Source organism: Miscanthus floridulus, chromosome 8 (assembly GCF_019320115.1).
Source record: "Miscanthus floridulus cultivar M001 chromosome 8, ASM1932011v1, whole genome shotgun sequence".
Lineage (NCBI taxonomy): Eukaryota > Viridiplantae > Streptophyta > Magnoliopsida > Poales > Poaceae > Miscanthus > Miscanthus floridulus.
Window position 1 is genome coordinate 171,016,808 of NC_089587.1, and position 27,018 is coordinate 171,043,825.

The 27,018-nt window shown below is 46.2% G+C and overlaps 2 protein-coding genes and 1 non-coding gene across 3 annotated transcripts; 1 reads left to right on the forward strand and 2 right to left on the reverse strand.

The window, feature by feature from the left end:
* Positions 1–1,009: 1,009 nt before the first annotated feature.
* On the reverse strand, positions 1,010–16,262 carry LOC136473994 (phosphopantothenate--cysteine ligase 1-like). The gene is made up of 11 exons (XM_066471612.1): positions 16,216–16,262; positions 6,082–6,164; positions 5,790–5,913; positions 2,445–2,489; positions 2,206–2,291; positions 2,060–2,112; positions 1,921–1,980; positions 1,738–1,839; positions 1,575–1,626; positions 1,384–1,475; positions 1,010–1,252 (listed from the first exon to the last, which is right to left on the reverse strand). The coding sequence occupies exons 1-11, from the start codon at positions 16,260–16,262 to the stop codon at positions 1,010–1,012; spliced, it is 987 nt and encodes a 328-aa protein (XP_066327709.1).
* Positions 16,263–18,047: 1,785 nt separating this feature from the next.
* Positions 18,048–18,119, reverse strand: TRNAW-CCA (transfer RNA tryptophan (anticodon CCA)). Its single transcript has one exon. It is a non-coding gene; the product is annotated as a tRNA-Trp (tRNA).
* Positions 18,120–18,489: 370 nt separating this feature from the next.
* LOC136477530 (protein ACTIVITY OF BC1 COMPLEX KINASE 8, chloroplastic-like) lies at positions 18,490–25,048 on the forward strand. The gene is given in 24 exon segments (XM_066475733.1): positions 18,490–18,907; positions 18,909–19,028; positions 19,030–19,089; positions 19,574–19,709; positions 20,050–20,216; positions 20,698–20,818; positions 20,879–20,979; positions 21,198–21,296; positions 21,387–21,497; positions 21,584–21,663; positions 21,750–21,819; positions 22,462–22,535; positions 22,662–22,731; positions 22,817–22,905; positions 23,116–23,146; positions 23,149–23,242; positions 23,337–23,417; positions 23,502–23,562; positions 23,687–23,741; positions 23,846–23,944; positions 24,054–24,119; positions 24,121–24,144; positions 24,462–24,521; positions 24,615–25,048. Coding segments are annotated over 24 exon segments (2,271 nt in total). The 5' UTR covers positions 18,490–18,622; the 3' UTR covers positions 24,732–25,048.
* The last annotated feature ends 1,970 nt before the right edge of the window (positions 25,049–27,018 follow it).

Below are 27,018 nucleotides of genomic sequence, written 5' to 3' on the forward strand. Positions count from 1 at the left end.
AGGCACAACGACGGCTGGGCGGAGGGAGGGAAGGACCCGGGCGGTGGAAATGGGGGAGGAAACCAGGAAGAGGGAGGAGGCGTTGGGGCCGAGCTGCGGGTAGGGTTCGGGCGAGCAGCGAATGGGAGAGAGCGGCGGCGGCGGCTCCCGATCGGGCGAGCAGAGCGGCGGCGGTGGCTCCCGATCGGGTGCCGGGTAGGGTTCGGGGGCAGTGCGGGCAAGCAGCGATTGGGGGCTGTGTGGGCGAGGAGCACGTGCACCAGGCCCAAGTTGGGCTTATTTTGGCCTCTGGACTCCAGAATCCAGAATTCAGAATGGGTATGTGTTTGCAAAAAATTCTGAGGGGTGTTTAGATCCATTTCCCAGAATGTTGGGCCAAAATCCAGAATATTTTGAGTTTGATGAGGAACTAAACAGGGCCTAAGGTGGTGGGTTTGCATGGAGGACAGCACTGATGTAACAAGGGCTAGCCGTCCAGCACGATTCAAAAGTCGTTCTTGTTAGGATGAAATGAGCTTTGTATTCATTAGAAGGGGCTGAAGCCCAATATGTACACATGTAAAATATGCAGAAGAGCCCTTATACACAGTCCTTTCCAGCCTAGTAAGCGCTGCCCAATTTTCTCGATCCGTGGTCTTTGCAGGGAGCGTGTGTGCAACTGGAGGCCTAGGTAGCAAGCAGCAAGGGAAGGTCTAGAGAGAGAGAGCAATTATATCAATGCTGATTACGGCCCTATTCACTTCTTTTATAATCTGTCTTTTTCGGTTTATTTTTTTTAGCTGGAGTGTTTTTCTTTCCCAACAAATCAGCCGGAATAGTATTTCGACTTGTTTTTTCCGCGAAGCGAACAGGGCCTACATATACATACCAGCAAAGGTACAAATTACATGTATAGAGGTTTCTCACGGTTGATGTGGGGCTTTTTTTTTTTTTGAGTTCCAGAATCAATCAGTGTTTCCGTCGAGCCAGACTTCTGATGCCTAACGGTATAACCTTTCCGTAATCATTCTTATTGCGCCCTTCTGTGCTGCTGTAAATATACTTTGAGTGGCTCTTCTCTAGGAGCTTGATAATATGCTCCCTCCAGATCCTCATCTTTGTTGCACCTTCGAATGGTATTGCTTTTGCCATTTGAGATAACGACGACCTCCTCTTTGTACGTTGCAAGCAGATTGGCCACAACAACGTTCATCCTGTACTTGTTCAGAGCCATTTCTGCTTTCTGAACTAGAATATCTGAATCCGTCTCCAGCTTCATGCCATTTATTTAAAAGAAGAGTTGGATAAAGGGTTAATATTGGGTAGAAACCTAATAGCGTGTTGGGCGTGAGATATTTCCTCTCCCATGCCGTGGTGGCGTGGTATCACCAATCTAAAACTCACCTTGAAGGATATACAGAAGGCCAAGGGGGCCCATTGGTTTCGCAGAACTGAAAGCATTTTTGGAACCTGACTGAGCTTCAGTAGCATGTTCGCTTGCTCGTATACGATCGTGGATTATAAGCTGGAATAGTATTTTTCTCTCACACCAAACCAGGCAACAGTAAATAATCTACGATTGTTTACGACGAAACGAATAGGCTGCATATCCAGTGGGCCTCCGGCTGACTGAATCTTATGTTTTTCCTGCACAATAATCAAATTCCCTATGAATCATGTTTGCATAAATCATGATAAACAATGCTGGATGAAGCGTTTAACTCAATCAGACAACACATCGCCTACTGTAAATCGTACAATGCTATCCCATGGAACATAAAAGTCAGACACAGCTGCAGCGACATAGAACATCCCGTGGAGACCCACAGAACTCATAGATGTAGCCACCATCTTCAGTAACTGTAATCAAGTGTCGTGCGATGCTGTTCAAGTTACCTTATTCCCATGTGACTCAAATTAATAAAAGCAAATTTGCAAGACCTGAAGATATTCAAATATCGTGGTGAATGGGAGTTTCAGCAGAGAGCCTCCTTCAATAGCCTGCGAGAAGTTCACCTCTCAGTCAAGGTCATCTGCACATCTGTATGCCACAGTCGAATACCCGGTTCAAATGTCATACCTTGCGATAATTCCCAATTGCTTTCTTTACCACCGTTGCTTGGGACTCGACCACTGATTAAACAAATATAAGAGATTATTTTAACAAAGTAAGGAGGTAATTTTATTCTTTCTTTTCATCTGTGCTAGAAGCTGTAAATTACCAACCTTGAACCTTCAAATCTGTTGTGACATCAAAGAACTGGAGAAACGAATCATCAGGCAGGAACCTAGAGAAAGGTTGGCAACTCCCTCTGCATTCATGCACAACATAATGTATTTTATGTGAAGAATAATCCTCTTTGCATTATGTGTATACTGAACAGTCGACAAAACTGGGAGAGGAAAAGTAAAAGTTGTTGGATTGTTTTGCAAGGAAGCAGCTGCTATATAGCTTTGCGGATTACCCCCGATAGACGAAAATGACCGCATAGTCAGCCTTTAAGAAATACCTGTATCACCAGAAATAAAAACGGAAATGAGTACTTACTATTTATCAAACTTGTACTGACAGAGACTATATACTTCCAGAGTTCCAGTGCATTTATGAGACAGCTATCAAGTCTAACAAGGTACATGGCACACCATATGTTCAGGGGAAGTCTAGCAAAACATCCTTTGCGGCTTTGCTAAGTTGATTTACATTAAAATAGTGGCTTCTTGACAGTGAACACCATGGCTCGCTTCCTCTGTGATTGTGTTGAAAAGTTTTTTTTCTCTCGAATACGCAAGAGCATTGCGTGTCATTGTATTAAGAAGGTAGAAGTTTAAAATACAATAGAGACCGTTTCCGGCCCGATGGTTACCTCAAAAAGACTACATTTTGACTATGACAACCTTGGGATCCATTGGGATCAACCTAGACTACGATCTAGCTAAAGTACTAGACCGCGCTGCTCCACCAGCCATCGCCCTGGATGCTGGGAACAGCGCATCAAGCGCCTCGACGTTTGCTTCCGATAGGGTACCCTGGAAGTACGAATCGTACGAATGCTTGGTTGCAGAGGAAATCGGTGTTGAAGGTGCCAGGATCCCCATCTTCTTCATGAGCAGCACTTCACCACATTTGGACGCCGGGATGTGGTCCATCTGCTGAGCAGCAATCTGTCTGCTCCTAATGGACAGAGTAGTCCGCTTTGGTGCTGGCTTCTGCTTAGGCGTGGAGCTGATGAGAGGTGGCTGTCTCATTACCTGGACCTCATCAATGAACCTGGACAGTCGCTTGGCGGCCTCCCTCGGTGTGGGCATGCCCTCAGCGGTCAGCTCGTCGGTTGTCTGAACGACGCCCGTTGCCGTGCCATCGGCCGCCTTAGCTTGCGGTCCGACATCCATGCACTGGGCCGAAAGCACAGCCGTGGTGTGTGCCTTCGATGGTGAGGACGGTGGGACCTCCGTCCCCTCCTGGTCGCCATATGCGCCGGCATGATCAGCCTGTCCTACCATGGTTGGCGCTGCATCACTGGTCACCTCATGCCTCTCATTGCCGTTGCCTGGGACGCCGGAGAGAGGGGTTGTTGCGCCGCGGGGACCGCTGAGCAGCCCTGCCTCCAGAACCATCTGATCTGAGGCTAGCTGCCCTCCAGCGATCGCCTCGCCAAGGGAGGTTGGGTCTTGCTCAAATCTGGGTGGTACCCAGCAGTCTACGAACATAGGTGGCTTTGTTCCAGGATGCTCCGTTGCGCCATGATGACCGCTAAGCAGCCCTGCCTCAAGGACCATCGTTGTCTTCCCACGATCAACTCGAATGGAGAGGATGGATCTTGTTCAAAATGGAGCAGGGGCCAACAGTCAGTGATTTCGGACTGTTTCGCCAGCTCAACATCTTGGACAAGCATCGCGGTGCTCCTCCGTCTTGCCGCCCTCGACGTGACTGCGTCCCCAGACGCCTTGGGTGCGCTGCCCGGACCCCTTGCGGGAGTGATGCCGGTTTGGGATGGCCTCATGGCCGGAACGATGGCGTTCTCTAGCACGAGGGCCAACCTGGTTGTGGCCCAGCGAGCGCAGTCGCTTGTAGTCTCTGGCAATGTGTTGAAACCCTCGGCATCGCAGGCATCGCAGAGGCAAGCAGCACATGGCGATGCGGTGAGAGTAAGACAAGCATTTTAGGCACCTGTCTCGCAACGCTTCCGTGATGCGCCTCCGGCGAGGTGGCTTAAAGGTGGCGGCACGCTCAGCAGGCGTCGGTTCCGCCTGCCTATGCAGGACCTCCTGCCACCCTTCCGCGTTAGGCGGTGAGATGCGCCTCCTCCACGGCAGAACACATGCGCCCAATCTTTGGCGGGCAGGGACGCGCTCCGCAGGTCCCTGATTGGCCTCGCCGCGAGGTCCCAGCCGCCGATGAACAGGGATGTGGTCTCCCCCGGTGGGTGTGCGATGCGGCCTCCTCCTGCACCTGTGTCGCCTATGGCCTTGACGATGCCTGCCGTCGACCTGGCGTGCTGTCTCTGCTGGCTGCTCGTCGACCGCTCGAGGTGGGCGACGGGGCACTGGACCTTGCCGCCCTAGGGGTTTCTCAAGCGGGAGAGCTCCTGCGGACAACATCAGTGAAGGAGGCCTGGGTAGCGATGGGTGGGGAGAAGTCGGATTCTGAGTCGGAGGAGATGGAGTCCTCGGACCAGCGCATGGCCTTCGGACGTCCGAGGGCACCGCTGGGGGAGAAGGGCTCCACGAGCGGGGATAGGTGGGAGACCGGCGTGGACGGCGCAGGCCCCGTGGATGGAGGCGGCGGCCGTTCGGCCTCCCTGCGAGACCCGCCGTCAGTTCCACCGGCGGCACCGCATCTGGGCTCCTCACTGGATGGGTGATGCTGGGCCGGATGGCCCCTCTGTGGCAGCGGTGTTGACGGCGCCTCGACCAGCAGCGGCGGAACCAGGTCACCTTGGACGCTGAGGGAGGGGGCAGCGATGAGATCAGGCTCCGACGACCCTAGGGAGCGGGCGTCCGACTCGAATGGTGGCGTCACGGCTCCTTCTCCCGCACGCGTCTGTGGGCCACGACCGAGGGAGGTAGGGGCTGAGGTGGTGGAGGGAGAAGTTGGCGCAGGGGGAGCAGGAAAGGGAGGGGTGGAGTTAGGAGCCACCGGTGTCGGGCTGGAGACTGGTGTTGGGAGGGGGCGGCGGCGCCAGATCTGGCGACGACGCATTTGGGGCAGGCCAGGGCTATGGAGGTGATGGGAGTTGCAAGCGTTGAGGTTGCAGGGAGGGGAAGGGAGGAGAGGGGAGGGGGGGCGCCGGCCTACAGGCCGGCGGTGGCGGCGCGGGCTCTAGGAGATGTGCTGCCTAGGGTTAATCGCCTTCCATGGAAAGATGGTTCCGAGAATCTGTTGGAAAGGTTTTGTACTGGTCTACTGTTTTGCTTGGAAATTGGGGCTTGAAATTGCTTCCTCTGTGATTGTGTATTTATCTTTGTTTTTCATATCCGGTGTTTCAAAGATAAATACAGTCCCAAATGGAGCTTGAAATCGCACAATTTGAAACACGCTCTCTCAAGTGGGTGTGGGTCATAGGCGCAGTGTAGTACACGCACGACACGCTTATGGGACAAGCTCATAATGAGTAGTAGCGCACTTTACGATCTCTAAGTGGAAATAGATGTTTTGTCGAAAGGGAAAGTTATGATCGTGGTTCAACGGAGCGTCTGGTAGGAGTATGTGTTGAAACAAAATACGGGAAAGCCAGCCAGTATCGTCATGGCGCACGAGAGCACAAAGAGCAACTAATGAAGAGGTGAGGCGAGGGCAAAAGCAAATTTACTCGATGGACGCGGCGCCACGGTGGCCGGAGCTGAAGTTGTCGATGTAGCGCACGCATCGCTGCTCCAGCGGCACCGTCGTCCCGCCCGACGTGACGCAAACGATCCACCGCCACCCGCCACCCTCTACGCGCATATTGCAAGCAAAATAGGCCGCACGGGTTAGCTAGTGCATGGTCAAAGGCTTGTCGCAACACACACACACACACAGCTCCTCAGGTGTTCGACGAAAAGGTCCACGCGCATTCCACGGTGGGCGGGACGTTGTCCAGGGCAGCGCGCGCGAGCAGCTACCTGATGAGGCATGCGAATTGCGCGCAACGAACTCCTGCAGATTGGCGGCGACAGCGCTGGCGTCGCGTAGCCCGAATTTTTTACTATTTGACCCTTTTTTAAAGTTTCTCATAAATAGACCCCTGATGGAAAGAATTCAGTAAATGGACCCTTGGCTCGGCGCCAGAGTGACTGGCGCCGAGCTCGGCGCCACCGTCACTGGCACCGAGCTCCTAGGCACGGGGCATTGGCCTGCTAGGGGGCTCGGCACTAGAGTTATTGGCGCCAAGCTTGGCACCGTAGATCTTGGCACCGAGCTCGGCGCCAGTCACTCTGGCACCGAGCTCCCTAAATATCTGCCGCTCTACCTTTCTTCTTCTCCCTCTCGCCCTAGCCGACCCTGCCCGCGCTGCGTCGCTTTGTGCCGTGCCGTCGCTGCTGCTCCGACGGCCGAGCCCTCGCCATGCCACGTCGTCTCTGCTATTCTGGCAGCCAAGCCGTGCCCTCGCCGTGCTGTGCCACCGCCGCGCTGTGCCACCGCTGCTGCTCCCTCACCCGAGCTCGCACGGCGCCGCTGTGCCCTCGCGGTGTTGCACGTGGTTGGCTATAGCACCGTGCCGCCACGCCCTCCACCGCCGTCCTCGCCTTAGCCACACCTTGGTCTCCATCGGTGGCCTCAGCCTCGCCCCACCTTGCCCCCCTCCGCTGCCGGCCTCGCCCCGCCTTGTCGTCGTCCACCACCGGCCTGCCTCCCGCGCCCGTTGAGCCGGACTCGCCGCGCGGAGTGCCGGGCACCCCACGGCCGCCGCACGCCACCTCTGTCGTCGGCCGCGCCACCCGTCGTCTGCCGACCCGGAAAGGTAAAAATTATGAATATGCAATGTACCTATTTAGTTGGTGTTTGTTATTTACTAGTTACTGTGATGACTTAGTTGATTTAGTGAGATATATATGTAGATAGGTAGAAACATAGATACATTGGTAAATAGATATAGTTAGATAGCTACTTAGATATGTAGTTATATTTATAGTTAACTACATATGATCTAGCTATTTAGTGAGTACACTATAAATATATACGTAGTTATTATCTTGATTACTTAGTTTGTAGTTAGAAAGTACTTGTTAGGTACTATCTATCGTCTAATTTGGACTAAAGGACATGTGTTTCGTTACGTTTTTAAAATAGATGGACAACCTAGTGACCATATATCATGGAGGCACGGTTGAAAGCGATCGCTATGGATATGTTGAGTTTCTTGACATGCAAAGCATGCCTGTGCTATTCAATGATAGGCCTTCATTTAGTGAGATGGTTGCAAGGGCTCAGGAGGAGCTGCATTGCTTTGGAGATGATGACATTGCAGTTGATGGTGTACTACACCTAGGTTGTCCTCCGAACATCTTCAGGCGAATGATCTCAATTGGTTGTGCGGATCAGTGAGAGGACTATGTGAGATCAGCTATGAAGAGCCAGCTGCAATGTTTAGACGTGGTTGTGCGTTGGGTGTTAGTTGATCCAATCCCTCATGGGTTTACCCTAGCAATGGATCATCTGGCACACATCAACCCTCCTATTCCAGAACCTTACCTACATGTGCAGATTGCGCCTATGGTTCCTGATGCTCAATCTGCCTCCAATGCGGTATTTGGAGATGGTTGTCATACTCATGTTTTTGTGGCAAATCCTCCTTATGAGATCCCTTTGACACAGAATCATCTGAGTAAGTGTCTTAACTGCATGGTTTTTGGGAGCTTACCCCGTTCCTTACATCTATGTCTTTCATTCTTTTCTCATTTATGTAATGATGTTGTAGGAGACATTCCTAAGAATATGGATGTGCCCCATGTTGCTGCGCAAGTGCACTTTGGAGATGGATTCTGTGGCTCCAATAGTGTTGAAATTATGCATGATTCGGAGCCATATGAGATGGCTAGGGCTCTTGATTCTGATGATGATCGTCCTATTAGAGAGCTGGCGAAGAGTGATGTTGAGATGATGAGGCGTATCTTTCCCGACCGCCGTGATCATAGAGTTCATGAGTTCAGTGATCTTGCTCATTCCGATCAGGCAATTGTAGAAGGACGTGATGATGAGCTCCTAGAAGCTCCTGAGGCCGGTCCTAACATGGTAATTGAGGAGGGGAGGGTGTTCAATGACCTCCCAGCTTTGAAGAGGTGGTTGTAGGCTTTTGCAGTGATACGAAAGAGGCCTTACAGGGTATTGCATTCATATGTGGAGCGCTGTTACACAGTTGTGTGTGACAAGGAACACTGCCCATGGAGGGTTTGTGCAAGGAAGCAACAAGTGACCGAAAAATGGAAGATCACAAAAGTTGTCGGGCCACATAATTGTGCTGACCATGAGCTGACACTGAGGCATCGACAATTGACATCTACCCTCATTGCCAAGCGATTGATGGGAATTTTGTAGGGAGAACCCAACATGAAGATGAGAACAATTATTAGGACCGTTGAGGCATTGTATGGAGGATATGTGATAACTTATGGTAAAGCATGGAGAGCTAAGCAGCGAACGTGGAAGATGATATATGGGGACTGGGAGGATGAGTATGAGTAGCTGCCAGTTCTTTTAAATGCAATCAAAGTGGTGAATCCAGGCATGCATTATGAGTACATCCCAAAATCTAATGCATGGAAGGATAGGAGACAGATATTTTTTCATGCCTTCTGGTGCTTCCCTCAGTGTGTCGAGGTCTTTAGGCACTATCGTCCCATCTTCTCCATTGATGGTACGTTCTTAATTGGCAAATACCAGGGCACACTTCTTATAGTCATATCATGTGACGCGAACAACAAGTTGGTTCCTTTGGCATTTGCTTTGGTTGAGAAGGAGAACAATGATAGTTGGGGATGGTTCTTGAGGCTAGTCTGGATACGCGTGGTTGGGCTTGGCAGGGAGGTTGGTGTGATATCTAATAGGCATCAGGGCATACTTAATACCATGCGAGAGCAGTTAGAGGGGTATGCACCTTTACACCATCGTTGGTGTACTCGACACCTTGCCGAGAATCTACTCCGGAAGGACGATGTCAAGAAAAACTTTGATCTGTTCCAGGAGGTTGCTCGACAGCTTGAGGACAGGTACTTTAGAGAAAAGTTGGAGCAGGTCAGAACTGCATCAAATGTAGAAGGTAGACAATGGCTCACAGGTTTGATGAGGGATTTGGAGAAATGGACGAGAGCTCACGACGCCGATGGCTGGAGGTACGAGTTTCAGTGCAGCAACATGGCAGCGTCATTCAATAAGTTGCTATTAGGGATATGTGGTATGCCTGTGAATGCAATTGTTCAATTCACCTTTTATAAGCTTATTGCCTGGTTCAATGATAGACACGCTCATGCATTGCAGTTGAGGAGTGATGGAGATATATGAGTTCTAAAACCAAAGGCACACCTAGAGAAGGCAAGAGAAAGGGCTAGCACACATGAGGTTGCATGCTTTGACCATGCCACAAGGACTTATCAGGTCGAGCATAGGGGCGGTACAATGTCTGACGGTGAGGTCCGAGAGTCGAGGATACATGTGGTTGTCCTCCAAGGTTTCAAGTGCACTTATGGTAAACCAAGGCAATACCACTTTGTATGTTCTCATTTGGTGGCAGCAGCTAGGCATCGTAGCTATAATATTGAGAGGAGGATGCCTCACGAGTTCAGTGTTAACACGCTTGTGAACACATGGAGCCCCCGCTTCGTGCCTTTTCGGGACCTTGGAGAGTGGCCTCCATATGATGGGCCAAAGTACATTGTGGATCCATCTTACTGTTGGAACAAGCATGGATCAAGGCAGAGGACAAGGCATAGGATGGTTATGGATCAGATACCCAGAAGAACTAAGCGTGGGAGAGGAACTCCATTTGTTACTGATCCCGAGCAGTACGAGTGCGGCAAGTGTGGTAGACTTGACCACAACTCACGAAGTTGCCGTTGGTAGATTAGTGAGGTAGGACTATTGGTTTATAGTATTATTTTATATTTGTCTTATTCATATATTTAATTATGCATGTCTTAATTTATGCTTGTATTTGTGTCAATTACTTATACATTTATAAGTTCATTTTCATTGTACATTGCAATTCTAATTCATTCACTTTTTTTGTAGGATGGAGCAATTCCACTTGCTCGACCCGACGTACGAGGAGACCCACCGAGGATGTCTCGTTGCGCTGGGGCAGGTAATAATCTATAAGTTTTATTCGTGCATGTGTTCGTGAAGTAACATGTGACTATGTTTTATTCGATGCAGGACTATGTTTTATTCGTACATGTATCTTGCAAAGAGCTGGCCTAGATGTCATCTCCTTTTAGGTTCATCATGGGTTGCCCAAGTTCAACTCAGCGGCGATAACTGCGTTGGTAGATAGGTATTAAATTGAATCATTGCCTCCATTCATGGTCATTTGTTCATGCGATTGACTTTTTGACAAGTAATCTTGTTTGGTCTTAAATATAGGTGGCGGCCGGAGACTCATAGCTTCCACCTACCTTTTGGGGAGATGACAGTCTCGCTTCAGGACTGTTAGAAGATGCTAGGCCTAAGGATTCATGGGAACCCAATCACCGGGCAGTGCAGGTCAGAGGGCTGGAGAGCACGAGTGGAGGCCTTCCTTGGGCGTGAGCTTGGCGAGCAAGGGGCTCGCACTTCTGGAGTTCCCATCTCATGGCTACGTGTAGAGTTCGCATAGTGCCCCGAGGAGGTAGATGAGGAGACGGTTAGGTACTACTACCAGGCATGGATCCTACACCTTTTTGCTTGCGTTCTCTTTCCCGACACCATGGGTGACAATGCATCCTAGATGTGGATCCACTGCCTCAGTGAATGGGACTGGGCGGGTTAGTACAGCTAGGGCTCTACAGTCTTATGTTTTCTATACCGACAGCTATGCGAGGGGTGTCGTCGGTCTACGGTGAACCCGTCACTTGGTGGATGCGTGTACCTATTACAGCTGTGGATGTGGGCTCGTTTTCTAGTTAATGTAGCGATGACATACGTGTAGGTTGGATCGTCAGAGGAACAAGAAGATTTTTGACTCGGAGAGGCACCACCAGTCCTACATTGAGGAATGGGAGGAGATGCACAACAACATGGACGACAACAACAAGCCGCACATGAACCATGAGTTCAGGCAGTACCAAGCTTGGTACCAGCGTTCGACACGGTGCAGGTTCAGGCTACAGTGGACCAAAACTGACTACGCCGATATCGAGTCCTCCAATGATGAAGACACGGCGTACGACCAGTTCACCCATGCAGGAAGGCAGGTGGAGGCAGGACCGATCTTGGATAGAGTGGTAAGCCAATCGCCTTATTTTGTTACGTTGAGTTACATAACAATACATTAGGTGTTCAGAAGTCTTATTATTGAAAACTTTGTTACAGGGCAATACACTGAAATGCTCAGTTGAAGAGATCGAGCGCGTTCGGCCGAGTGTCAATGACGACTACATACTTGGCTTCCTAGACATAAGATTTAAAATATTCTTTTAAACATATCATTAATACGTTATATTCTTTCAGTTAACATAGTTTTATACAACAGAGGCTGTCATGTCATCTACGCCGTGCGGCTGGTCATTGTGGTTGCAGGACAAACATGACGCATGACGTGTACGATCCTTCCATAGGAAGAGGAGCCTTGGGTTCCTCTAGTCAAGCAGCTACAGGGGACGGGGATGAGGATGAGGAGGACGACGACGACGATGACATGGACAAGAGGCACGATGAGCTTGGGCCCTCTCAGCTCCATGACGCTCCATTGACTCATCCTACACCGTCTCTAGGCACTAGGTGATGTCGTCCGTGTAACCCTTACACTCTAGGCACCAGCACTCTAGGTCACAAGGGTAGGAGCAAGAGTAGGAGATAGTGAGGGATGTGGTAGGTGTTACTATAAACTATTGTGAATTTTGTATTTACTTTTCTGTAACTATTCAGGACTGTATGGACATTGTGGACTATTTGGACTTTGCATGACATTATGTTGGTTGTGATATTCGTTGTGGTTGTATTATGCTCGTTGGATGATTAAATGTTTGGAATATATATTGATGTCTCTGTTTATAGCTGTGGATGCTCCTAATACAAGACCGTATCTTGCGAATTTTTTATGTGAACCTTTAATCATACTACACTTGTACAAAGGCACAAATGTAGTACACAGATTAACTATAAATTTATTACGTGTATAATCCAGGAAATATTGTACATACGCTTTGTAGAAGAATCTAGGATTACCAAGCAACAGTGAATGAATCTATACTTTTCAGACAATAAACATAGACTTTTCAGATACACGGACATCATCGAATTATCACATCACTGATATAGACTTTTCAGATATACGGACAACATGCAAGGAAGCACAACTCCACTCTATCTCCACCATCCATCTTATGACTGTTTGATCCAAGGGCTGAGGTGAAGAGGCACACGGATTGCTGACATGGCACATTGAGAGGCCTCCATTCCTTCTCTCAATCTATAAATAACCACTCACTCCCTCTCATTCACACAAACAACAAGGAAGAAGAACACTCCTCAGCATTTGCTTTCGTTGCAGTACCAATGTCTGGAGGGTCGTCCAGAGGGAGAGGAAAGGGGAAGGAAACTACCTGGGGGTGGGAGGGTCCTCTTAGTCCCGATTTCTTTGAGGAAGCTCTTTATGAGAGGTTCCCAGTTGAGAGCAAAAGTGATTTCACCAAAGAGGCACCACTGAGAGGATACGATTAAAGAAAAGAAGAGTGGCCAAAATGCATGCATGGTGAGGACTGCCTAGTGCAGATATTCACCGAGGGAATAGATGGAGGTCGTCGTTTCTTCAAATGCCCGCGAGCATGGGTAATTGCTATTACTATTTGTTTCTTCAATATGTTTGTCTTGTATATCACTTACACGGCATACTTATTGTAGTCTTTCTTGGCCGAAGAAAACTGTGGGTTCAGTAGGTGGGTCGATCCTTGACCTATTTATCCGCATGCAGAGTACATCTACTACCTACAAGACCGTATCTCCGATCTAGAAAGGGAAGTTAGCAGCGGTTACAAGGACGACGAATAGGACGACAACAACAATGGTGCCAATTCACAGGAGGTACTCTGCAATAATCCATATTGCACCTGCCCTAACCACAAGAAGAAGGGGCCTCCCCCATCACCTCCGCCACCACCACCAGCAACAACGGGAGGCTACTATGGAGAAGGTGCAATACAATTTGCTATGTGGCCACACTACTAGGATGACTTTATCTTTTTTATATGTACCTAGGTTTAATTACCTAAGGCATGTTAGGTTTAATTACCTAAGACATGGTAGGTTTAGTCAAAGAAAACTCTGTACCCAGGTTCGATCCATGTATCCACATGCCATTTAATGTGTTTCGTGTGTTGATTTCTATAATGCCATACGTCGTTAAGTGTTTTTGCAGCACGTGTTCAAATTTAAATACATCCGTATCATTAAGCGGAATATTAAGACCATTGATAATGAAAACAACCACATAATAAAAAGTTCAATACTATGCCATATTACACAACATATTAATACTACAACTACGTGCCGACAGTAGACATAGGGGCAAATGCACTTCTAAATCCTCAGTCTGAAACGTACTGAGTAACCAACTCATCATCCGAGTACCAGTCCTCTACTACAACCCTGTTGCTGTGTCTAGGTTCAACTGCGTTGCTCTGACCTACCTGTCGCTTGTAGTAAGCGGCCTTCGCTTCATCTGCGGCCGCTGTGGCCTGAGTGAAGAACGCATTGTCATCCTCCTCTGTCTGTAAGCCCGCCTCTGCTAGAGCGATGAGCTCGCTCAGTCTGCCAGTGTCGTCGTCAGCCTGCTACGCCTGAATGCCCGCTTCTGCTAGAGCGATGAGCTCGCTCAGTCTGCCAGTGTCGTCCTCAGCCTCCTGCACCTGTATGCCTGCCTCTGCTAGAGCAATGAGCTCACTCAGTCTGCCTGTGTCGTTCTCATCCTTGTCTCCGTCATCACACAACACAATCGGTGATTGAACGGTGCGACCAGCTCATGATCTATGGCCATCTAACTTCTTCTCCTCATACCTTGCACGAGCCACCTCTGCAGCATGTTCTCCGCTGCAACCAATCCCTTTATGTATAAAATGCAATCAGTTAGCAACGCGATTATATTATATTTAAAACCAGGCAACGAAAAAAAGGTTTTCAAGCACTCACTGGCACATAATGTAGCAACATGCTCGTTCAAGACCTGCATCTATACTCTTGTCTCCTCCCTTGCCTCATTCCTTGCCCTCTCCTCCTCTAACGTTATCCGCCTCTCCAATCCCTATTTGTTAAGACCAACATCGATCGGGTTACAAATACCGCGCTGTCTAGCAAACTCACGCATATTTTCTTTGTGATGTTTAATAAATAGGTTGACGTAGTCAGGTCCATATCCCCTATTCCGTGCAATTAGTTGCCTCTTCTTCAGTTCATCCAAGAATTTAGCTTGACCATCATAACATTCCCAACTGTATTTCCTAGTGCTCTGTTCAAAAGAAATATTATATCATATATGTCTTAGCAAAACAAACAAAATATAATTTCATGTTTACCAGAAAAATAACGAACCTCATCATACTCGATCATATGGCCGCAATAATGGCCTATTCCAAGCTCCGAATGGACTAGGCCATAGTTGGATTTTACATCACATTCGCACATGACAGGAGGTGCTTTGTAGATTACCCATTCTTTCTTCTTTTCCTTAACCCTCCACGGTTCTTCCGGCCATTGGTTCTTAGGACCATACAACCACTCCTTGAAATGACACTTCGCCATTGAATACACCTAAATAATGAGACATTAGTACATGAACACATATAGCTTAAGATTTTAACACATACACTTTACACTTACTTCATGCTTGTATGGACACACAAACTCCAACGTATTCTCAGGGTTTATCACAGCTCGATCTCCGCAATCACACAGAGGAGGTTCCTCGAGCCGTCTAACTGCGGCTAGGTGCTTCTCCTTAGCCGTCATTGCCGGAGGGTTAGGGGGATGGAACCCACCGCTTGAAGTGCTCACGTGGATGTCTCCCTCTAAACCAATCATCGAAAAAGAGGTACCTAGGATCAAACTTGTCTGCACCATCGATCCACTGAAAGAAAAAGCACCTCTCATGATCTACACAACGAGATTCCAACAAAATATTAGTACCATACTTAAACAAATAAAGAAAAAGGATAGTACAAATAATTTCTTATATTAAACCGACTACATGTGTAGAAGCAACGGGCGGCTGTGCCCGGATGTTTCGATTGAAAAACATGGGCCGACAAACCACAGTCACAGTTAGGGACAGAAAGGTCAGGAGGGACGGGGGCATCTTTGCTAGACGCGTCGGGGTATAATTCTCGAGGACGACCCCGTTTTCGTCAAAACTCCTCCCGAAACATTTCTTGCATCTAACAAAACGGATATAATTTAACAAACATAAATAAAAACATCATAAAAAAATATCAATGAGAACAATAACTACAATGAAACCAATTTCGTTCTAAGAACCAAAAGCAGTTAACATTATACCATAAACCTAGGGTTTCTCATTTCATCCACAACAATGAATCCATAACATAACTACATGCGGCTTGGTTTGCTAGCTTTTTCCACGCTTTGGAATCAACCTATGGTTGTATAATACATATATTGAGGGATACAATGAAACCCTAAGTGATGACGATTCTTAGGTTCAAAAATCCGACTAATATGTACCGAATCGATGCGAAAAAAACAAGGAGGTGAGCGAGTATACCTTGCTCTCGAAGATCTACGGATCAAATCAAGGTTTTCAAGGTCCAATATGTCGATTCGTGAGGTAGGGTGAAGTGGGGAGAGAAAAACCCGAGAGGAATGAGAAAGAAGAGGAAGAACGCTCGGGGAAGAAGGCTGTACTGGGGTTAAATACAGGGGGCTCGGCGCCAAGATCTACGGTGCCGAGCTCGGCGCCGAGGCCCCTGGTAGGCTAATGCCCCGTGCCTAGGAGCTCGGCGCTAGTCACTTTGGCGCCGAGCCAAGGATCAATTTCCTGAATTCTTTCCGTAGAGGTCTATTTATGAGAAACTTTAAAAAAAAAAGCCAAATAGTAAAAAAATCGGGCACGCAACGGGGGCGAGGTGGCGAAGAAGGATTCTGGATCTCCCGCTGCAACCATTGTGGATTGCGGTGGGGGGTTCACTCGCGGGGTTTGGACCGTGGGTGGTTCGATGATGGAAGGACGAGAGGGGCAGGAGAGTATTTAAAGGAGAGGAGGCTACCTAGTTGGTGGTTTGCTGTCAATCCGTCCACGGAGGGGGTCGTGCGGTGCATTAAGGTCTGTTTAACATGTTTTTTATATAAAAAAGGGGTCTTTAACATTGGGCCTAGATCAATCACAGTCTTTACGGTGTTGGCTTGGCAGCCGTTTGTTTTTGTTTGTCTCTTCAGGTGGAAAGTTAGGAACGCTGTTCATTTTGTTAGTGCTACCACCCGAACGTACGGTCATCTGGTTCGGGAAAAAGTCTACTTAATCCCTCCATATTTTATACTTGGTCTACTTTATCCCTCAACTATAAAATCATCTGTTTTACCCCCTGAACTTTCTAAAACTGTCTATTTTACCCCTTGGGCGGTTTTCAGCGTCGGTGTGCTACAGTAACAGCGGGTCTGCCACAGTAACTATGGTTGCTACAGTGTCGTGTTTTTTAATTTTCTTTTTTTTATTTGTTTTTGGTGAATTTTTGAAAAATCATAGAAAAATCATAAAATGAAAAATCTAATTTTATTAGACTCCACATGAGTAAATCTACACAGTGAATATATAATACGGTATGCTTTAGTACAATTTTTTTTGTAGCTTTAGATTAATTGAAAAATCCAATTTTGTCTGTAATTAATTAGAATTTATCTATAACTAAGTTATACATAGTCCAATGAGTACGAAATTTTTACTATAGTTCAAGCATACAATAATTAGCGTACCATAAAAAATTCACCACAATTGGACCATAGAAACTGCAGCTATGAATTATTCCAATTAATTACAGACAAAATTAGATTTTTCCAATTAATCTAAGGCTACAGTAAAAATTTTGTACTAAAGCATACCGTATTATATATTCACTATGTAGATCTACTCATGTGGAGTCCAACAAAATTAGATTTTTTATTTTATGATTTTTCTATGATTTACTATGTTTTTTCAAAGATTCATCGAAAATAAAAAATTCAAACCCACCATCATTGTAGCAATCTGTCGTTACTGTAGCAACCGATGTTACTGTAGCAACCCGCTGTCGAAAACCGTCCGGGGGGTAAAATAGACGGTTTTGGAAAATTTAGGGGGTAAAACAGACGGTTTCATAGTTGGGGGTGAAGTAGACCATGTATGAAAGGTGGGGGGTTAAGTAGACTTTTTCCTCCGGTTCGTATCCGGAGGTTCACGCGTGCAATCTATGCCAGTTGCAATGCACATGCATATTTAATATCTATATTCTTATACAGTGTCAAAAAGGAGAACTTTTCGCCAGATTTTCGTTCTTTACCCCCCCCCCCCCGCCCCTCTCGGTTCACCTGTCTCTCCACTTCTCGGAACATAAGCGTTTTTATGGTTTCACTAAGAGTGATGAATTATTGATACGAGTTGTGATTGGTTTTTATCCGGTCCATGACCTGAACTCACGATACTCATACGGCTTAGAATAGCAGGCCTGTAGCTCGGTACAGAGTCTGTTTTCAAGACGTATTAGAATAGATAACGACGTATCTTCCGTTGTAACGCACGGATATATTTGCTAGTTATAAAAAAGAGTGAGGGCTATATAAAAAAAGACGTGAAGATCATTTTGTTATATTATTATTATAATAAAAAAGAGTGAGGGATAGTGTTGTTTATTTTATGTTAGAAAGAGCAAAAGATAAATTGAAAACAAAAAGCAAATCCGGATTAGGATCGGGGTATTGAACCCGACGTGAATCGAACACGCAACCTTCTGATCTGGAGTCAGACGCGCTACCATTGCGCCACGGATCCGGCTGTTCCATTGTACAGTAGAGAACAATATTTCACCAGTCACACAAACGCGGCTGCAGGTTGCTGGAGGATTTGTTTGTTTACGTACAGACAGAGGGTCCCTCATCACAGCGATGGGTCACGGAATCCCAGCCAAAAGATCACACTAACCAACGGGCAACGGCACAAAACATCAGACTTCTTTATCACAGACGGCGAAAAGAGATGAACTAGAGTCTATGACCTTTCCACGCATTCCCTCCCCGCCACGCGGGCCCCATCGCCTCATCCCTCGCCCAATCACGGACCGCCATGTCAGATGGACTCATCCTCCGTGCCTGCCACGTGGCTCTCCCCCATTCCCGCTTGCCCGGGGCGTCTCGCCTCGCCGCCTAGCACCAGCACCACCACTGCTTCCTCCATTCCTCCAAGCCACCACCCCACCCCACACCTCGGAGCGTCCCGCCAAAACCCCCGATACCCAAACCCTACCTAGCCGCCTAGCTCCGCCCCTCCCGCGCGCCATGTCCGTCGCGTCCGCGGCGGCGGCGGCCGCAGCCTCCCTGGTCGCCCCATCCTTGCTCTCCGTCCCGGACCACCTCCGCCTCCGCCGCTTCCGCCTCCACCCCCGGCCCCCGCCTCCTCCACTCCAGTGCTTCCGCCGGCGATCGCGGGCCTGCCTCGTGCGCGCCGTCCTCGAGGACCGCGCGCCCCCGCTGGCCGAGGAGGACGCCAAGCGCTACGGGCTCAACGGGAACGGGAGCGGGCTCGGATACGACGATGCCGCCGTCCAAGCGTACCTCGGAAGCAAGCAACGGCGACGGCGACGGGAGCGCCAGCGGTAACGGCGCGGCGGTGAAGCAGGAGCCCGTGAGCAGCGTGGCCGTGGTCCCGGTCCCGGTCCCGCCGGCGGAGGATGAGAGGAGGAGGAAAGGAGAGGGTGGAGGAGATCGGCAGGGAGGATGCCTGGTTCAAGCAGAGCAGCGGAGAGGTGAGTATTTTTTTTTCTGTTTGCTTAACGGCTTATCATCTGCGTGTGTTCTCCAGCGCCAGTTCTAAGTGGGTGATCACGTGGGATGGGATAAGGGCTGCTTTGACCAAAGTTAGTGACATCAATGTATGTTTGGAACTAGTATATTCGTGATACTCTAATTGGAATGAAGTTCAAATTTAGGTAAGAGTATAGTATCAGCAATTCAGCATCACATATCTTCAGAAACTACTACGTAGTTATAGCAGCAGCATCCACAAGCACTCTGGAACGAAAATTGAGGGGACGGTGTTGAAAATGCAACAGGATGGCTGGCTGGCTGGTTAGTTACGTAGATTACTGTGTCAGGTTGAGTGACCCAGCTTACCCTTGGCCTCTGATATATATTGCTGGCCAATTATCTGATGAAAGTAGCTGGAGTGTTGTGTCATTCACTGTGCTCCTTTTTCCTTTCCCTTTTGAGTTGAATAACTAAACCTTGCAGGTTTCTGTTGCTCCTGGTGGTCGCTGGAATCGGTTTAAAACCTATTCAACAATTCAAAGAACATTTGAAATATGGGGGTTCGTTTTTACATTTATATTCAAGACTTGGCTCAACAACCAAAAGTTCACCTACAGAGGTTAGTGACTTCAACTGAACACTAAAAAAAATACACTAACCTATAGAAGTTTGTTTTTGTATCTGCGGAAAATAACAATAAGTTCTTCCCATTTAGTGATGTATTTGTCTCACAGGTATCTTTCGTACAAGTTACAAACATTTGCGAATACAATTGAATAAAATCCTTCATCTTATACAACAGCATGTGTGGCATGCTAGCCAACACACTGGATTCATATCTTTTACAAAATGGTGTTCATAATGCTTTCAATTTTTAGATGTTTTTGATATTGAAGAATTACCTACATGTTTCTTCAAAATTGTGTACCTTCAATAAAGCTCTAAGTCAACTTCTGCAGGGGGGATGACTGAGGAGAAAAAGATAATGAGGAGGAAAGTTCTTGCCAAGTGGCTAAAGGAGAGTCTTTTGAGATTAGGCCCCACATTCATCAAAATAGGGCAACAATTCTCCACCAGAGTGGATATTCTCCCACAGGAATATGTGGATCAACTATCGGAGTTACAGGTTTGTGTGTTGAAACTTATTCTAACTGCCGACATGCTTTGGTGCTTTTCCAAAATTGAGTAAACTGCTTTTCTCTCTTTAATATAAAGAAACGCACATCTCCTGCGTGTTCGACAAAAAATAGAGTAAACTGCAAAGACTCTAAAATTGATGGGTTGGCTCATTAGAGGAGTTGCTCTCCTGTTATTAAACAATTTGACCACCCTCTATTATGCATAAGCTGAAATATGCATTAAATTTAGTTCAGTTTACTAGATCAGCCTAGTGGATGATAAAATCTGCAAGTCTCAGATTGTGCCCTGTACATTGGTGTAGCAAATTAGCATTTATCAGTGGCTCAGTGCCCCATGTGAAGAAAATAGCTGTCTTGTGTAGTCATTAGAAGTTATCTTGTTTTTTTCTCTATATTTTTGTTAATGCACATTCCTATGCTTATACCCCTGTTATGATTGAACCATGGAATTATTACCTATTTTTGCAGGATCAAGTTCCTCCATTTCCTTCCAAGACAGCTGTAAAAATTGTCGAAGAAGAGCTGGGGGCATCTGTAAATGAGATATTTGATCGATTTGATTTTGAACCAATAGCTGCTGCTAGCCTCGGTAATTTTTTTTATTTTAATAAGCAACTTGACACTATAATAATCTATCCCTTTTTGCCAGGCCAGGTTCATCGGGCACGTCTGAATGGCCAAGAGGTTGTGATCAAAGTGCAACGGCCTGGTCTGAAGGATCTGTTCGATATTGATCTGAAGAATTTAAGGGTAAGTTATTTATGTTACTAATCCTGTAGCATACCCTGTTTTCATTTTTTAGATAATGAAATAAAACATCCTGGCCTCTGCATCTAAAGATGCACACATAAGTGCTATTGTTGTTTACTAGTACCAAAAAAAAGTATGTCTGTTCTGTGTTGCCTATTTACCTACTTAAACGTGTTTCCATTTTTTACCATTTGCTAACAAATAACTGAATTGGATAGGTAATAGCTGAATACCTTCAGAAAGTGGATCCAAAGTCAGATGGCGCCAAGAGAGACTGGGTTGCTATTTACGATGAGTGTGCATCTGTTTTATATCAGGTAATTAGTTGTATGATCATGTGCTACTGTCTTAGACTTGTTTGACTACGTCTATTACTGATCATGTAATCAGTTCATGTTTTTTATCAGGAAATAGACTATACAAAGGAAGCATTTAATGCTGAAAAATTTGCTGAGAACTTCAAAAAATTGGAATATGTGAAGGTTCCTGAAATTTACTGGGAGTACACTACACCTCAGGTTTCTTCTACACAGAAAATACAAAATAGATCCAACAAGGAACTTGGTGGAATAAAGATTTTAAGTTTCTTTTATTTTCATTGCAGGTTTTAACAATGGAATATGTCCCAGGAATTAAAATTAACAGAATAAAGCAGTTAGATAAGTTAGGAGTCGATAGAAAAAGGTAAGTACTGTATAACTGTCAGCCATGAACTAAATTTTCTGTGCCAACTGACTTTGTTGCTTCCGGTCAATGTGAATCACTTTCAGATTAGGCCGTTATGCTGTTGAGTCCTACCTTGAGCAGATCTTGTCCCATGGATTTTTCCATGCTGACCCGGTTAGTCACCCTGTATATTCACCACAAACACTGTTTTAGTCATTATGGTTATTTCTCACCTTCGCATCATCATTCACTTCATTTCTATCCATGCATTGGTCTGTTTTCAAATGAAGTAGAAATATAATATTTCGTTAAGAAAAGCTGTATCATTGAATTTATGAGGTCCCTTTGCCATCCTCCTAACCTTGGCAGATTTATGGCTCACTCTATTTGCAATATGCTTCAGCCATAGACAAAATCCATTGTGCTATTACTTCGTTCTATCACAAACATATGTTCATCTAGGCTTGTCCTAAGTCAAATTTTTTTAGCTTTGATCATCAATATAAAAAGTTTTATATAGACTGAAAACATAAGATTAACGTTACTAGATCTTTTATGGAGAATACTTCCACAATATACAATTCTTTCAATGAAGATGATATATTTCATAGAAATGCTAGTCAAAGTATCAGAGTGGAGACCATGTCAATGCCATAATGGACATGTATTTGTGAGCGGAGGAAGTATGTCTTATAAAGTTATAATACAAATTTCATGAAACTGAACCATCCCTATTGTCTTCTTGCTCCTTTTTAGTATCTCTAATAAAACAGTTGCTATACTCTGTGTTAAAAGGTAATGGTGATTTCTTTACAGCATCCAGGAAACATTGCTGTTGATGATGTCAATGGAGGGAGACTTATCTTCTATGACTTTGGGATGATGGGAAGGTAACATTTGCCCACCCCCCCCCCCCCCCCCCCCCCCCCCCCCCCCCCCCCCTGTACATAAGTTTCATTTCATGAGAAATTTTGCATCTCAGTATGGATAATAATCTTCATCCTTCCAACTTCCAGTATCAGTCAAAATATTCGGGGAGGATTGCTTGAAGTATTCTATGGAGTTTATGAAAAGGATCCTGACAAAGTTAGTTCTCTGGGCATAATAGCCAGCAGATGATAATTTATACCCTGTGATGTTCTGGGAAGTGTTGAATCCTGTATTCCTGCAGGTGCTTAAAGCAATGGTTCAAATGGGTGTCCTTGTTCCTACTGGAGATATGACTTCTGTCAGAAGAACAGCTCAATTTTTCCTTAATAGGTAGTTACTTTTCCTTGAGAAGCATGAGAGTTGTGTGTTATTTCATTAAAGAAAAAAGAGTAACCAAATACAACACCGCCCTTGAGATGTTACCTTGTAGTTATAGCAAATGGAGTTTGTTGAACTGGAAGAGCGTGATTTTTTCTTCTTTTTTTTGAACAAGATGAGCATGATGTTTGACTTTGTTCTTTTTACGTGTATTATTTATAGCTTTGAAGAGCGTCTAGCAGCACAAAGGAAGGAGAGAGAGAGATGGCAACTGCAGAACTGGGATTTAAAAAGCAATTAACTAAGGAGGAGAAGTTTGAAAAGAGGAAGCAGAGACTTGCTGCAATTGGTAATGTTGTGACCTACCAACAGACTTGACAGATGGAAATATGTCAGGGTTTATTCTACAAATTTTATTATGTTGACTTGAATTAAATTTTCAGGAGAGGATCTTTTGGCGGTTGCGGCTGATCAACCATTTCGCTTCCCTGCCACATTTACATTAGTGGTCAGAGCATTCTCAGGTTTCAATGTCTAATAATTTACATGTTTACAAGGAAATTGTTATTATACTGTCATTCTACTTAGGCTTTCTCCATTTTATGCAGTTCTAGATGGTATTGGGAAAGGCCTTGATCCTAGGTTTGATATTACAGAGATTGCTAAACCGTGAGTACTTGCTGCATTACTAGCATCTCAATACTTTTTCAAAAACATGCAAAGGTTGCACATCTTTATATTTTCAGCTTGACCTTTTCTGGTGCTGACTTGACATGTCTGTTAAATTTGCTAGATATGCCAAGGAATTGCTAAGATTTAATGAAGCTGGTGTTGAAGTAGTTGTGAAGGCAAGTTTCAACATTTGGTCAAAGCTGTTAACCTATCTCTATGATAGCATATCTCCTAAGTATACTGAGAGTTTTAAGTGCTCTTGATTGCAACATTATGTCAGGATGCAAAGAAGAGATGGGAAAGGCAGTCCCGTGCCTTTTACAATTTGTTCCGCCAACCCGACAGAGTTGAAAAGCTCGCACAAATTATTGAACGTTTGGTATGTGCATCATTTGCCAACATTATTTTGTTGTGTATTGGTGTTATTTGCACATGTCCTCTTGACGAAAGTTTGTATGATTGAACTCAATGAACTGCTTTTTTAACAGGAGCAAGGTGAACTCAAGCTTCGTGTCAGAACACTGGAATCGGAAAGAGCATTTCAAAGAGTTGCCAGCTGTACAGAAAACAATTGGATATGTGAGTTCAGAATTATTAATATATTGTTTAACTTTTTTCCTATGTTACTTCATGCTGAACCATGAAAAGACAAGGGCAAACTTGTCTGCTGGATGACACTGTCACTGAGTGCATGCAAATTCAGTTAGCCTGCACTGGAATTGTTAAAACAAATTTGACAGAGAGTGCCTGCAAATTCGATGCGAGAAATCTGATCAAGTCATCAAGAGAAACAGCCCTTATATCATGAAATTGTTTTCTTTCTTTGACTACTGCACTTTTTTTTTCCTGAAGTTCCATATCATCATAATGTGTCAATCTTGCTCTTTGTCTTCCAGGTAGTTGCTGCAGGTAGTTTGGTGAACCTTGCAACAATGTTGTACTTCAATTCAATCCGGGTGAGTTTGTAAACAAACTGGAGTATATCATCCATCAATTTCTAGCACATATTTGTTCTCACCTGATCTTCAAATCTTCAATAACCGTTGCAGGGACCAGCAACCATTGCATACTCCCTCTGCGCATTCTTCGGGCTGCAAGTTCTGATCGGGCTTGTCAAGGTTAAGAAGTTGGATCGGCAGGAGAGACTTATAACCGGCACTGCCTGAGCTATGAGTTCTTGATCAATCGGTGGAACTGAACCGTCACTTTTCAGCGCTGTGCGCTGTCGTCACGTCTCCTTTTTTTGCCTTCTTTTTTGCCCATTTTACGCCAGCACGATTTAGCATAGGCACGTCTCGTCTCGTCACGTCTCCCGTTGTATGATAGCTGTATGTAGATGCGATAATAACAGATAAAGATGTACATAGTGTACAACAGAAATTCTACATATATTGTTCGCTTCCATGGTGTAGCAGATACGTACAGTACAGGATTTTCTTTCAAGAACTCGTTGGCTTCGTTGAAAAAACAAGCCGAAACATTATTTTGGTTGATTTGTTGTGAAGAGAAAAACACTATTTCGACTGAAAAAAATAAGCTGAAAAGTATGGATTATAAGAGAAACGAACATGGCCAAATGATGATTCAGGGTTAAATGATTGATTTGGTGATTTTATTTTTGTCTTGAGTAGATGCTGTGCGGTAAGTTAACGATGGATGTGGCACGATAGATGACGCGCCGTAATGTTAATGGTATTGCAATGTTAGTGGTATTGCTGCGAACCGGTCGGCCGTCCGTAGGGACGCTCTGTTGGTTGCTGTGCCAGGACGCTGGCTCAACAATCCATGCTTCAATATTATTTTTTTAAAAAAAACAGCCCATCTATTTATTTTTTATCCACTCGTTTGTCTTTCTATGGATCTTATCCGCTTGTCTGCCGCCTCCGAACGCACGACCATTGACCCTCTGAGGCGCACTGCTCCGCCGCCCCGAGGCACACCGCTCTGCCGCTGGCCTTGCTAGGCACAGCGCGCGGCCGCCTCCGAGTCGCGACGCTTGGCTGTCGACCTTGCTAGGCGGCGCGCTGCTGCCCTCTCCAAGTCGCGTTGCCACGGCCTCCTCGCCGCTGATGCGGCCGGTGCCTCTCTTCTGCGACGTGTAGCCACTGCCGATGGCCCGCCGCCTACAAGTGTCGCCGAGCCGCTGCCTTCGGTGAACACCACACACCGACGAGCCTCCATTCTGCCGAGCAGCAAGGAGATGTTGCGTTGAAAGCACATGTTGCAAGAGTATGTTTCAATTATTTTAAATGTTTCAGAGGTATGTCAAAAGTATTTCATATGGATGTTGCAAAGATAGATCATGATGTTGCATATGTTGCAATGGTTGTACACGTATGTTGCAAGCTTTCGGTCCAAATGTTTCATCTATTTTTTCAGACATATATTGTAAGTGTGCTTAGGGGGTGTTTAGATTGATCTGTTAAAGTTTAGCTGGCTAATTTTAGTCACATTTAATCATTTTTTACATAAACACTATGACTCAATGGGACTAAATGGTCATTTAGCCAATTAGTCACCAAGGGGTTGTGTGGGGGGGTATGACCCCGGATACCCATGGCAGACCACATGGGCTGCGCCTCAGGGGTGGCCCAGCCCACAAGACGAAGCCTTGCGGGGCACGGCGCTGCTCGGCGTCTCCCGTAAGACACCAGAAAGATATCCTGAAGATACTACGAGATCTGTTATGATACGTATGATCCCATGATTCCTGTAATATGTTATTACTTTCTGGTTATCTCTCAGATCTAACCGACTTGTAATCCTACCCCCGGACTATATAAGGAGGGCAGGGACCCCCTCTAAACACACACAATATCACACGATAGCCAATACAATCCAACAGACCACAGGAATAGGGTATTACGTCATACTGATGGCCTGAACCTATCTAACTCGTGTGTCTCTGTTGCCTTCTTGTTCTTGATTATATACCTCTCTGCCGATCAATCTACCTTCGTGGGACACCCCTCGGAGGACTGCCGATGATATTCTATCGACAGTTAGCACACCAGGTAGGGGTGTACGTGTTGTTTCTATATCAAACAAGATGGTACGTTCCTCAGGCTCTCCGTCCCTCCCACAGCCCGACCTGATCTTCACGGTCAGATCGATCTCGTGGATCATCAACGCTGATGGAGTCGGAGAGCTCATCGAGCCAGTGCAGATCGATTCTGCGCCGATCACCCCAACACCTGCGACTGCAGATCTGATATCGGAACCGCCTCCGAGGTCACTTTCATCGACAACTCGCCGCCCGCTTCCTCGCTACTAGAGGAGGCACATCAACTACGATGATCTGATCGCATCCATCGATCAGGTTGGTCAGAAACTCACCGATTGCCTCTCCATCACCGAATCAGCTCTGGACACTCTGGTTTAGTGCCGACCACCCTTCGATCCAGATCTGTCGGAGGCTGCTTGGAAAACTCCAAGGGTTGCAGCTCCGCCCTT

Bases quoted from the DNA above. Each gene is read 5' to 3' on its own strand.
- LOC136473994 (XM_066471612.1), bottom strand. From the start codon at position 16,262: ATGGTTGCAGCGGGAGATCCAGAATCCTTCTTCGCCACCTCGCCCCC. The intron at 2,490-5,789 runs GTAAATTTGCTT...CTGGTGATACAG, and splicing joins CGTGGCGCCGCGTCCATCGA to GTATTTCTTAAAGGCTGACT. The intron at 1,981-2,059 runs GTATGACATTTG...AACTTCTCGCAG, and splicing joins CAATTGGGAATTATCGCAAG to GCTATTGAAGGAGGCTCTCT.